The 13,538-nt window shown below is 33.1% G+C and overlaps 2 protein-coding genes across 2 annotated transcripts in view; both read left to right on the top strand.

The window, feature by feature from the left end:
- The first annotated feature begins 1,546 nt into the window (after positions 1-1,546).
- Positions 1,547-4,455, top strand: LOC143341180 (uncharacterized). The gene is made up of 5 exons (XM_076763903.1): positions 1,547-1,705; positions 2,053-3,571; positions 3,651-3,805; positions 3,883-4,067; positions 4,143-4,455. The coding sequence occupies exons 1-5, from the start codon at positions 1,593-1,595 to the stop codon at positions 4,313-4,315; spliced, it is 2,145 nt and encodes a 714-aa protein (XP_076620018.1). The 5' UTR covers positions 1,547-1,592; the 3' UTR covers positions 4,316-4,455.
- Positions 4,456-5,108: 653 nt separating this feature from the next.
- Positions 5,109-13,538, top strand: part of Igl (IQ calmodulin-binding domain containing protein igloo) — a 317,128-nt gene continuing 308,698 nt past the window's right edge. The window contains exon 1 of the mRNA XM_076763873.1: positions 5,109-5,707. Within this exon, the coding sequence (XP_076619988.1) occupies positions 5,635-5,707 (73 nt within the window). The 5' untranslated portion in view covers positions 5,109-5,634. The remainder of the gene's footprint in view (positions 5,708-13,538) is intronic.

Genomic DNA, 13,538 nt, shown 5'->3' with positions numbered 1-13,538 from the left:
TGCAGAGTTATGTGATTATCCGTTAAAGGATATCGATAGAAAATTGCTTTTTATTCCAAAGCATAGCTCTTTTCCAGATACTCCTCTTCGTCTGGAGCTTTTAACTTTTGGATGTCGCGTGAAAATGTACAAACTATAGACAGCAGTTCAAAAAGCTCGAATCTTCTCTTCAGTGAAATGGAAAGAGTGTCAACGATTTTTTGAAAGTATTTTTAAAAATACACAATTGGGTACTGCATCGATTGACGGATGATCAACAAGTAAGACTGTTGAAGGAATGCTTATCACTTACAATTCGAAATAGCAGAGACATTGAGTGCCAATATTTTTAGAAAAAGCAAATTTTTCAAAAGGTGTTTGAAAAATGAATTTTTCACATCTTGGTTTTGCAAGTGATTAATTAATATACGTGAAATCAACGATTAAAAAATGATTTAAATAATTGAATAAACATTAGCAAGTCCAAAATAATTTGTTCGTTATGTATTTGTAAAAATTTATTGTAATATTTGAAAAAATTGAGGCCTATGTCCCACTGCTGCACTCCCCCCCTCCCAAACCTATTTTTCTATGTATCCATTTCGTGTAATATCGAACTAAAATGTGTTAATCTAAAATGTGTTTCTGATAAAAGTTAATTTTATATTAAATCCTCTTTATTCAACGTAAATATTTATCTAAGAAAGTAAAACAAAAATGCAAACAGGTGAAATTATTAGACAGAATATCCCATACACTTGGATAAAGAGCTATACTAATTCTGGAAGTAATTAGTAACATTAACAAGTAGTTAAACAAAATATTTTATTCTACACCATCTTCTTTCGATATTAATTTAGTTAAGAATAATAAGAAAATAAAAACAGAAAACGGTTAAACAAAATATATTATCAATCCATCCTTTTCTTTCGATATTGCACCTAGTTAAAAAGTCATAAGAGTTCAAGGAACAATGTGAAAGTAAAAGCTTTAAATAATTAAGCACAAAAGAATTGATTGCCAAGGACAATTCAAATCGATTTTCGATCGAAGGAATTCTATTCCTCTACTACAAAGCGTCCAATCTGTATTCTTTTCGCTTTTAAATACATAAAATAATTTTTATTCTTCTGACAGAATATTTAATAATTTTAGAATTTGTTACGTATGAAAGAGACATATTTGAAATTGGATTACTTTCTCTTCTAAATAAAAAAAATATTGTCAAACGCAATAATCGTTGAATTTCTAATAAATTGTAAAATTATTTTTTTGATAAAATCATTATTGATATGTATATAAATCTTTAGACAAATGTTTTTGTTTATTCAAATATCTCCTTCCTTTGAACAAATTTCATTTAGGCAAATAATATCATAAAATGAGAAAGGTTAGACTTATAGATTATAAAAGTTAAACTTTTTCAATTGAAAATCTTCAGTACTTCAAACTGAACTATTAAAAATACAAATCATAAAGTTTAAAATGAATTGTACCATATTTCGATTATTTTTATGCGCAGTATTTAAATGGCGAATACAGTGCCCTCGCGCGTTCGCGGTACGAAATATTCAATAAATACGTAGTTGCGCGTTAGTAACCGCAGTGTAAAGATGGAAAAGAATGTAGTGAATCAAAAAGAATATTTGAAGAAGTATTTGTCTTCGGGAGATGGCAGCGACAAGAAAAAGAAGAAAAAGAAAAAGCTGAAAGTGGGAGTAAAAACGTAAGTTTCAATTTGCAAATATCATACTGTCTCTAGACAGTTTCAACAGGACACCCTTGTGTTTTAGGTTATAATGATTGTTTCGCACATCTTCCTGGAATTTTACATTGAAATATTTAGAAACTTTTGTATGATGAATTCCAAAACGAAACAATTTATTTATCGCCATTTCCTTCATTCTGTGATTCTGTGATATAGTTGTACCGAAGATAAACGAGAAAGGGAATACCGTGATTTCGAAGCAAATTATAAAATTAACAATCGACTTTTAACAATTTTTGAAAATAGTAAATTATGTAACGAAGATTGTCCCTTTCTTCAGACAAATTTTGAGATGTGTTTTTCAGAGTAAAAATCATTGATGATGACATAGACCTGAAGAATATGAGACCAATCGATGAGAGTCAATTTGATATTTTCATCACTGCTGAAGATGCACCTCAAATTGCTGGTATAGTGGATGAACGTGGACCAGTTGATTTTGCAGATAAAAGAAGATGGAAAATTGTAGCTGACAATGAAGATGGAGATCTAACTATCACAAGTCAAGACAAAGAAAGCAAACAATCCAAAAAAGTTACACATGATTGTGACGATGATTTAACTCCCCCAAGAACACAAAAGAAATACTCAAACAACGATTTGTCTCCTCCAAGGATACACAAGTCCATTAAAAAGAAAAAGAGTAAAAGAAATATAGAAGAAAATAGTGACGAGAATAATGATTTAAGTCCACCCAGAAGAAAATCTAAAAAGCACGTTAATTCTAAACATAAGATTCCCCAGAGTAATAGCGATAGCGACAGCAATTCAGAAGCAAATATTCCGTCTAGTAAAATGAAAAAGAAAGCAAAAAGAAGAGACAAAGAATTTGATTCTGATTTGAGTCCACCTAGGCAACCTAAAAATTATGATTCAGATTCAAGTCTACCTAAAAAAAGTACAAAACATAGATCTCAGAGAAGTAAGAAAGTTCAGAGTAAAAGTGATTCGGATATGAGTCCGCCTCGAAAAAATAGGGAAGATTCTGATTCTGATGTAAGTCCACCGAGAAGTAAAAAAAATCAAAATTGTGGTTCAGATTTTAGTCCGTCAAGAAGGAGTAGAAAACACGAACATGACAAAAGAGATTCAAATTTAAATTCTGCAAAACAAAGAAAAGATTCGGATTCTGATTTAAGTCCACCGAGAAGTAAAAAAAATCAAAATTATGATTCAGATTTTAGCCCACCAAGAAGAAGTAGAAAACACGAACATGACAAAAGAGATTCAAATTTAAATTCTGCAAAACAAAGAAAAGATTCTGATTCAGATTTAAGTCCACCAAGAAGACACGAGAAACATATGGAACAAAGTAAAACGCATAAAAGTTCGAATTTTGACTCTAGAAGAAACAGACACGATGACTTAAGTCCACCTAGACAACATAAATATAGAGATTCTCATGCATCTTCACACAGGGAGAACAGAAATCATAAAAATTTTGATAAGAGTTCCAGGACAGATAGAAGATATGATTTAGATGCGAGTCCGCCTCGCAGAAAAAATAGAGAATTAGATAGAAGTCGAAGTAGATCTAAGGAGGACAATAGAGGTGTTAATAAGTCCAAAACCAGATGGAACAATAAATATGAATATGATTCTAAACATCAGTCGCACAGAGAAAGTTCTTACAGAAAGGAAAAATCCATAAAAGATGCCAGCAATAGCCAGAGATCAGAAATAAACCATAAAGATGACAAAAGGGATAAGGGAAATCGAATGAAGAAAACACTAGATGGAAAGACTGCAGGTCTGCAAGATGCAAGATCATTAAGAGAGGAAACAGAAGCATATAAAAAACGAGAAGCCGAACACTTCAAAAACGTATGCAAATAAAACTTTCTCTTATCTTTTTACGAGGTTATGTTAAGAAAAATTAAGTAATTACACTCATCATTTTTAGCTCAGTAAAGAAGTTACCGGAATTGGTCAGGCTGCAATTGTACGAGATACTAAAACTGGTAGGAAACGTAACTTAGAAGCGGAAGCAGCCGAAGAGCGTGAAAAACAAAAGCGACAAGCAGAACTGGACGAGAAGTATGCTAAATGGGGAAAAGGGTAAGTAACTCGGGAAGCAAATCGTAAAATAAAATATATGTTTAAGGAAAATTCTAAAAATATATTTGTTATGTCAGGTTAAAACAAGTAGAGGATCGTGAAGAAAAATTAAAAGACGATCTTTATGAAATGAGTAAGCCACTAGCAAGGTATGCTGATGATGCTGATTTAGACAGGACACTCAGGGAACAAGAAAGAGAAGGCGATCCTATGTTGGAATACATTAAACAAAAACAAATTAAAGAGGGAAAGAGAAAACCAGGTAATATACGTTTTTTAAAATTTATTATTTTTATGAAAAAAAATTATTTTTATTAACACACGATTATATTTTAAGAACGACCAACATACGAGGGATCGTTTATGCCAAATCGCTTTGGTATTAAACCCGGTCATCTGTGGGACGGGGTCGACAGAAGTAACGGTTACGAGAAACGATGGTTCGAAACACAAAACGCAATGGTAGCTCGTCAAGAAGAAGCTTACAAATGGAGCACTTCCGACATGTGAAATGTATACGTTCCATATTTTCTACAAGCTGTGCACACGATAAAGCGATATTTTATCGTTTATTACGAAGCATCTATTAAACAATGTTAAATACAATATTGATCGTCTATACTTAATAAATACTCTTTTTAAATATGTTATCGATTGCTCCCGTTCTTTATCCTCCATACTCTCCTTTTCGTTAAAGTCGTTCGTACCAAGGAAGCGTTGAAAATACCGTCGGTTATTTGTTGGCACAATTCTTAATACGAGTCACGCGACTGCGAAACGCAGACAAATACGCTTCCTGTCTGTGAAATATGAATCATCAACGGTACTGAATCGCGGAGGATTATCAAAACGGCGAAATCGATATTTGTTCCAGAAAACGAGAAGAATGCAAGAGCTGGCGCCTGTCTGCCAGCGGTCTAGCGACCATCGGAGTATCCCGCTTATGAAATCGATCGAAGCTCGGCCAAAAGTATTCTTCTCAGATGGTATACGAGTGTTGGGAGTGGCGCTCATTCAATTAGACGGTAATATGCATAATGAACGAGTCAAAATTACTTGTTTGTTGATTCGCGAAAAGTGTGACCCGTCGGAACGTGCTCGCGGCTTTCGATCGGTTTCGTACCGTTTAAACCGAGTTTGTGCACGTTCCGCCGTAAATGTATACACTGTTATTGGTGCGCGCACGCAGATGCATGTATATATATATATACTTATATATATGTATACGCACACAAAGATCGTAAAGGAATATATATCGACTCGCGTAGTCGCGACGCAAGGGCAGGGTCGTCGCCAGTGTCAGTACGTCTCGCGACGTCGACGGGACTTGTGTTCGTGGTAAAGTCGTAGATTAGCATTTAGTGTTCGCCGGTAGTAGCTTTCGAATAGTATTTTAATACATATTTTTTTAACCGGCCAAATCTCGTAACGAGAAGAGACTGCGTCACAGATCAAAACTTACGATACGTCCAATTAAACCAACCCCACAAAGTCATTTGTATTTTCGTCCTGACGAGCCGCTACGTAAGCCGGTACCACGCCGTGTCGTTCACCTCTGGCCAGGAGGAAAACTAAATTTTCGGGAACCCCGAAAACACCGTACTGTGATTTTTCCCATTAACGAATTACATCGTCGACGTAAAATTCGGTATTTTTCTAGTGCACGGAGTTTCTTATACCCGGCCTTTTATTCGACGACTCGATGTTAACGAGGAAAGCACTTAGTCGATCGTAATCGCGAATTATACAGCGAGTGTCGCGACTAACGGTGGGCGTTTGCAATTGGAGAATAGAAGGGATATAGAAAAGGACAAGGTATAAGAGTGAAAATGGGATGCAACACGAGCAAGGAGAGTGTTCAGTCGGTAGGGGATGAAGCGAAGGAGGACGTCAAGAACGGCGGTGAGTAACGAATTTTGGTAATAAATTATCCGTGTTTGCGGTTATGCAATATGTATTAAATATGCGCGACGGAAATTGATAACGAGTCACGTTCGAACGTTATCGTATCTTCAATGGAAATATTTCATTCGGGAATTCTGTCTTGTGCGAAAATGTGTTGTCGTGCGCATGGAACGCCGTTTTTTTTCTTCGAATTTCAAAAGTATGCAAATTTAAGTAATCCCTATTGTGGATTACCAATTAAAATACAAATTATAAAGCTGTTATATTTTTCAGTTTTAGCGATTAACATTTCACATTGATAATTTACTTTAAATTTTATGCACACGATACTCTTTTAATATATGGAAAGTATTATAAGGTTATGTTTACGATTGTAAAGCTGTCATTTTTTAGTTTTAGCGATTAACATATCACATTGATAATTCTCTTTAAATTTTATGCACACGATACTCTTAATATATGGAGAATATTATAAGGTTATGTTTAGGATTGTAAAGCTGTCATACTTTTTAGTTTTAGCGATTAACATTTCACATTGATAATTCTCTTTAAATTTTATGCACACGAGACTCTTTTAATATATGGGAAGTATTATAAGGTTATGTTTAGGATTGAAAAAGTTTCTACAAGTGTATACTTTACATGATTTCATATCGAAGTCAATAGTTTTTATGTTTCAATAATATCCGAGTTCTATTCATATTTGTGTCATACATTTAGTATATGAGAATTATAACCAACAATTTGTATCGTTGTTTTTTTCACGAGGAAGAATTAATTTTTTAACCTTGAAACGTATCGATGTATCAAAAAATCTTCACATCATATCCATGTCAGGATTTTTTTGTATCGTTGTATTTTTCACGAGGAAGAATTAATTTTTTAACCTTGAAACGTATCGATGTATCAAAAAATCTTCACATCATATCCATGTCAGGATTTTTTTGTATCGTTGTATTTTTCACGAGGAAGAATTAATTTTTTAACCTTGAAACGTATCGATGCATCAAAAAATCTTCACATCAGATCCATGTCAGGATTTTTTTGTATCGTTGTATTTTTCACGAGGAACAATTAACTTTTTAACCTCGAAATGTATCGATGTATTGAAAAATTTTCACATCAGATCCATGTCACGATTTTTTTGTATCGTATTTTTCACGAGGAACAATTAACTTTTTAACCTTGAAACGTATCAATGTATTGAAAAATCTTCACATCAGATCCATGTCAGGATTTTTTTGTATCGTTGTATTTTTCACGAGGAACAATGAACTTTTTAACCTTGAAATGTATCGATGCATCAAAAAATCTTTACATCATATTCATGTCAAGATTTCTTTAACACGATAGAAAATTTACGTTGGATTGTGTTTGTCAGGTGAGAATTTTGAACGTTTCTTATGAAAGTAAAGATCGTATCGAACATGCTTGTATACAAACTTGTTTCGTTGTTTTTGAATCCTCAGTACATTCCTACAATACTTATACATACTAAGAACCATCTTGTATTTGGTGAAAATAATTTTCGTATAATTTGTTTACATTTCTCCGCAACAATGAACTAACTTATAAATGGAGATTTATATAATAACTTATAAAATAATTCTTATTTTGGGTTAATAAAAATTAAGTTTTACAGATTTTTCATTTTGCAAGTATGTATTTGGTAAAAACTGATCCAAATGGTTAAAGAATCTGTTAGATAGGGAGGCGATTTTTTGTCTTCGAAAGAAATCTTTAGTGATCTGAAAAACGTGGAGGATGCGATAAAATCTTATTCAAGCCCATAAATTTTTTACTTCGTTATGTAGGATATAAGTTCTCGTTCTGTTAATTTTAAACGCATTTCTTGAATTCGTTTGCAATGTACTTCCGTTATGATTGTCGTTCTGAGTCGTAAGAAGCTGTAATAAATAGATCCTGCGCGTAGCCATTATTCTTTTCGGGTGAAATGATAGTGTCGGAATGTGATTCGGTTGCCAATTCTTCTCTATTCAGCTATCGTTTTGATCGTTTTCCATTGTCGTATATAATCTATCTTTCATTGTAACCAGTGGCGGATCTGAAGGAGTTCAAAGGGAAAGAGAGTGCTAAAAAAAATCTCGAAAAATTTCGAAATTTTGAGAATTAACCCCCAGAAACTCTAAATAAAAATTGAATGTTTGACAACGAATAAGGAAATTGCTTGGAGCAATTAAAATTCAAATGTTAGATTTTTCTGGTCAATGGAGGATGTGGGGAATACAAACTCCTGCAGCATCTCTCCTCCCTTGGTCCGTCAACGATCATTAGTAATAATTTATTGCAAACGAGGATTCTGTACAATGAAATGGCCACCTTGTTTACTGAAGTTTCTATTTATATGGAATTTATATTCATACATATACTGAAATTTTAAAAAGAGCGAATAAAATTCATGTACCAGGTTGATTAGACAATTATATACGTGTATAAATGATAATTTTATTGACATATATAAATATATATATTCAAGAATTTTAATTTAAAATTCTCTTTCAATTTGTTTTAAAATAAATTATCCGCAAATGAATTACATATACAGGGTGTTCGGCCACCCCAGGGAAAAATTTTAATGGGGGATTCCAGAGGTCAAAATAAGACGAAAATCAAGAATACCAATTTATTGATGGAGGCTTCGTTAAAAAGTTATTAACAATTAAATTCAAAAATTTCAAATCGTTCTGGAAAAATTATTTTCGGTTGCGGGGGTCAATTACAATCATTTTTGGTGAATAAACATACCCCCGAAATCCTACCCACTTTCTAGAAAAAAATTCGAGAATGTGTGAAATTTTTCAACAAAATTAAAAAATTTCAAATCATTATAAAAAAATTATATTTAGTTGCGGAGATCAATTACAATAATTTTTGATGAATACACATATCCTAGAAATCCTAACCATTTTCGAGAAAAAAATTCCTTACCGAAAATATAATTTCAGGCCAAAAATGCTTCCCGTAAATTTCATGCGAATCTTTAAAACACCATAACTTCTGAACGGATTGGACGATTTTAATGTTCAAAAAGCCAAACGTCGCGTATTTTAGTGTAGAATATGTAACAATTATAAAAATATTGGAAAGGTTGTTCCTTGACCCCGTAATGTTAGAAAAACTCCATAAAAATGGTTCAATTTTCAAACAGCCGTAACTCCTATAATAGTGAATATATTTCAATGAAACTTTTTTCTGAAGTAGAGCCCATAGGTACCTACAAAAAAGTATTAAACAACTTTTCTGTAGGACGTCAAGCGAAATTATTAAAAATCAAAAACTAGTTTTTAAGGAAAATTGACAGGGGGTAGATGCCTAAATTTTTCGGCGAAATTGAAAAGTTTCAAATCGTTCTGAAAAAATTATTTTCGGTTGCGGGGGTCAATTACAATCATTTTTGGTGAATAGACATACCCCCGAAATCTTGCGCATTTTCGAGAAAAAAATTCAGTACTGGCGGAACTTTAAATGTTAATAACTTTTTAACGAAGCCTCCATCAACAAATTGGTATTCTCGATTTTCGTCATATTTTGGCCTCTAGAATCCCCCATTAAAATTTTTCCCAGGGGTGACCGAACACCCTGTATACATATGTATATGTCGTAATCATATGTATGAATTATTTAAACGTTATTAACGCTAAATAAAGTAATATCAAAGAAATCCTCATATAAAATACAACATTAAGCAACGAACACTTCCGACAAAAGTATGAAGTTTCAGTTTCAGATTATTTACGACGCAAGACGATGATTAGTCAATGAAAAGGTTAAATGAATGTTGCTCCGCCAAGATATTTAAAGTTCTCCTGAGTCACTAACAAAACACCAGTAATGCTGCTCGAGCTTTATGTCGAGACGCGAAACAAAGTACAATATAAAGTTTCGAAACGAAGAGGAAGATCGACCACAGTTTTACTTACTTTTGATAAATTTAGAATGAAATTAATTTAAAAAATTTCTGTCGTTTCAACGTAATGAAATTTAAAAGACCGAATTTGTGGTAATACGCGGAAAAGGGTGTTTTACGTTTGAAATGAAAGCAAAAAATTCTGGCGAGGAGCTCCGCAATTAAAAAAATACATTCGAGCGATAGTATAAATCTCCAGACGTCATAATGTGACTATGAGTTCCTTTAAAATGTGTTTCGCTCACTTGTGGGTTTGAAAAAAATTCTTAATTGCAAGCTTCGTTAGCCAGATCCCACGGCATTGGTTGCTCGAGCTTGAATCGCTCCCGAGAGAATTTTTAGACGGTTTGGAGTACAAATGTTTTTGCACTTCGAAATCGATTTCGCGCGTCCATGTTGCACACAAGATTCGTGCATTTCGCGTTATTTTCTTAGCAACAACGAATTCCAGCGTGACGCGACAATGACGGTCAATTGAGGGTTAATCAACTTTGAATAACGAGTGACGTTCACATAAGACAATTACTGCACAAAGCGAAAACTAACAATTCTTAGAATCGTACACGAAAACAAAACAACAACCTACTAATTTTTCTTTCTTTCTAATTCTATCGTTTAAAAATATTAATCTTTATCGTGTAAATATGTAAGCATTAATACATATGTAACATTTTTAGTAACGAAAAAACGGATTCAACCGCAAAAAGAAGAAGCAATTTTTTCTACAAAAATGTTGACGAAGATGTATAAATATTTTCATATTATTCTTAAGAGCGTTACGCAGTTTCATATTGTGAAAAGTGTTCATAAACCGTCAACAAATTTTAAAAAATGGTTTTTAGAGAGTGGTTTCAGAGGAGTAAATTAGTTTCATTAAAAATGGCGTATAACTTGCTCTAAAGGTATTTTCTTAATGTTTTCTTTTAAAGTTAATGCTTTTATACTATATTACGAAAATTATAAATATGTAAACAACTTTTTGATTGCTCTTTTTCTCTTTTTAATGTTCCTTTGAAACATTTTATATTAGGTATATTATAATTTAAGATTGACTCATAAAGAAAATATTATCGTGCTTTTTATTCATTTTTAAAACAAAAAAAACATATATATACATATATATATATGATAAACTGCAATTTAAAAAAGAGTGAATTGATGTACCAGAGTGATTAAACAATTTAACGTTCATATATTGGAGAGTCGTAATTAATTGTTTATGTTTGTATATATTTTACCGTCACATTTACCAGCTGGTTTCTCGAATGATTATTTTGCTAATGAATTATCATGCGAAGAAGAAGACGATGATTAACGAATTTCCGCTTAAATAATTATTTATGTCGGATTCCTCAAGGCAAGTGACAAAATGGTTAATTTTTAATACTACCATAATCAAGCTCAGTTACGACATATAATTTTATAAACGACTCATCCTACATCATATAACTTGACAATGAAAATATACCCTCTTCTCCTGTCTTATCTTCGTGCCAGGTTTCATCGTAATCAAAGATTGTAAATTGGGTGATGGTTCTTGTTGAATCTGATATTGTGGGAAATTCATCTTCTCCATTTTTCTTTGAAGCCCCATGTATCTGACCAGAAAGTTTCGTAAATGTTTGCAAATTTACACTCCAAAGTTTTGTTATCCTACGTCATATAATTTGACAAAAAAAATATACCCTCCTCTTCTATCTTATCTTCGTGCCAGGTAACATTGTGATCAAAGATTGTAAGTTGGATGATGGTTCTTATTACTTGAATCTGATATTGTGGGAAAATCATCTACTCAATTTTTCTTTGAAGCCCCATACATCTAACCAGGAAGTTTCGTACAAGATTGCAAATTTACGTTTCAAAGTTTTGTTATCCTACGTCATATAATTTGACAATGAAAATATACCCTCCTCTCCCGTCTTATCTTTGTGCCAGGTTTCATCGTAATCAAAGATTGTAAATTGGGTGATGGTTCCTGTTGAATCTGATATTGTGGGAAATTCATCTTCTCCATTTTTCTTTGAAGCCCCATGTATCTGACCAGAGAGTTTCGTACAAGATTGCAAATTTACACTCCAAAGTTTTGTTATCCTACGTCATATAATTTGACAATAAAAATATACCCTCCTCTCCTGTCTTATCTTTGTGCCAGGCTTCATCGTAATCGAAGATTGTAAATTGGGTGATGGTTCTTGTTGAATCTGATATTGTGGGAAAATCGTCTACTCAATTTTTCTTTGAAGCCCCATACATCTAACCAGGAAGTTTCGTACAAGATTGCAAATTTACGTTCCAAAGTTTTGTTATCCTACGTCATATAATTTGACAATGAAAATATCCCCTCCTCTCCTGTCTTATCTTCGTGCCAGGTTTCATCGTAATCGAAGATTGTAAATTGGGTGATGGTTCTTGTTGAATCTGATATTGTGGGAAAATCGTCTACTCAATTTTTCTTTGAAGCCCCATACATCTGACCAGGAAGTTTCGTACAAGATTGCAAATTTACACTCCAAAGTTTTGTTATCCTACGTAATATAATTTGACAATAAAAATATACCCTCCTCTTCTGTCTTATCTTCGTGCCAGGTAACATTGTAATCAAAGATTGTAAATGGCGTGATGGTTCTATTACTTCAATCTGATATTGTGGGAAATCCGTCTTCTCCATTTTTCTTTGAAGCCCCATGTATCTGACCAGAAAGTTTCGTACGTGATTGCAAAGTTACACTCCGAAGTTTCGGTACTCGTAAAACGACGGTCAGTAGATCTTTCGTATGACACCGTCTTTTTTTGCTTCCTTATCTGCGTAGCATAAGGTTAGCTCGCAATTGTTATGGTCGTCTCTATACTCCGATAAAGTCAGTTTCGAGACTCGAGCGCTCTATTAGAAAAAGCTCAATGTTGCGTGCCACAAGACCCTACACGTTGCAACATCCCTTTCGGGATGTTCTCGGTTGAATGGAATGAAAATTCTCGGCACGACCAGGGCCGTAACGGCCTGTCATATATTTCGTTTGGGTACTCGAGCACGAAATCTGTTCATACGCTTACAATATTTATGTACAACGCGATCTCGCGCCCCGTCATTTATGTTCTCTTCTCGACCGAACAAATTTTCATTTTTTCAACTTGAAACTCTACTCGTATCAGTTATTATTTCCGCCCACGATTTTTAATCGTTATATTATTACAATATTGATCCCTCGTCGTTCCAACGAATTGGTTAAATCTATTTAATTTCCAGTCGATATCGTTACTGTCGAAACCATTTGTCCAATATTAATTTCTCGATATCGATGAAGTCCGGATAAAAATCAATTTATTATTTTAATTGACAAATTCAGTCGGATGTATATTGTAAAAGATAAAAGCAATGTGGATTTTTAGTCCCGTTAAAGATCTAAAATTGTAATTTTTAATTTTTTTTAGATATTGTAAATTAATAATGAAATATTAGATTCTAAATGAACTACAATTCGGCCAAGATGTGACATAGATTCGCGTACTAAGTTTAATTATAGTCTCGATAAGTAACTTTATACAGGGTGGTCTAGGTTAGGGCGAATTTGTCTCAAAGATTTGAAGATTTCAACTTTGTTTTTTTAAATGAAATACTATACTTTTTACACCAAAATATGAAAGAATATTAAAGGACGAAAAAAGTGTTGATCTGTATTAGCCTTAAATCTAATAACTAATGAGTAATTTCACTCTATTTCTTGACAATTTTCACTGTTCTGCAGAATTCTCTGATAAGGTTGAGTCTCCAATTTAATATTACGCGAAGAAAAATGTCAAGAAATAAAGTGAAATTACTCATCAGTTATAAGATTTAATTAATACAGATCAACACTTTTTCACTCAGAATTTGATATTCTTCCATATTTTGGTATAAAAAGT

This window comes from Colletes latitarsis, chromosome 4, assembly GCF_051014445.1.
Source record: "Colletes latitarsis isolate SP2378_abdomen chromosome 4, iyColLati1, whole genome shotgun sequence".
NCBI lineage: Eukaryota > Metazoa > Arthropoda > Insecta > Hymenoptera > Colletidae > Colletes > Colletes latitarsis.
This window is presented reverse-complemented; position numbering and strand designations above follow the sequence as displayed.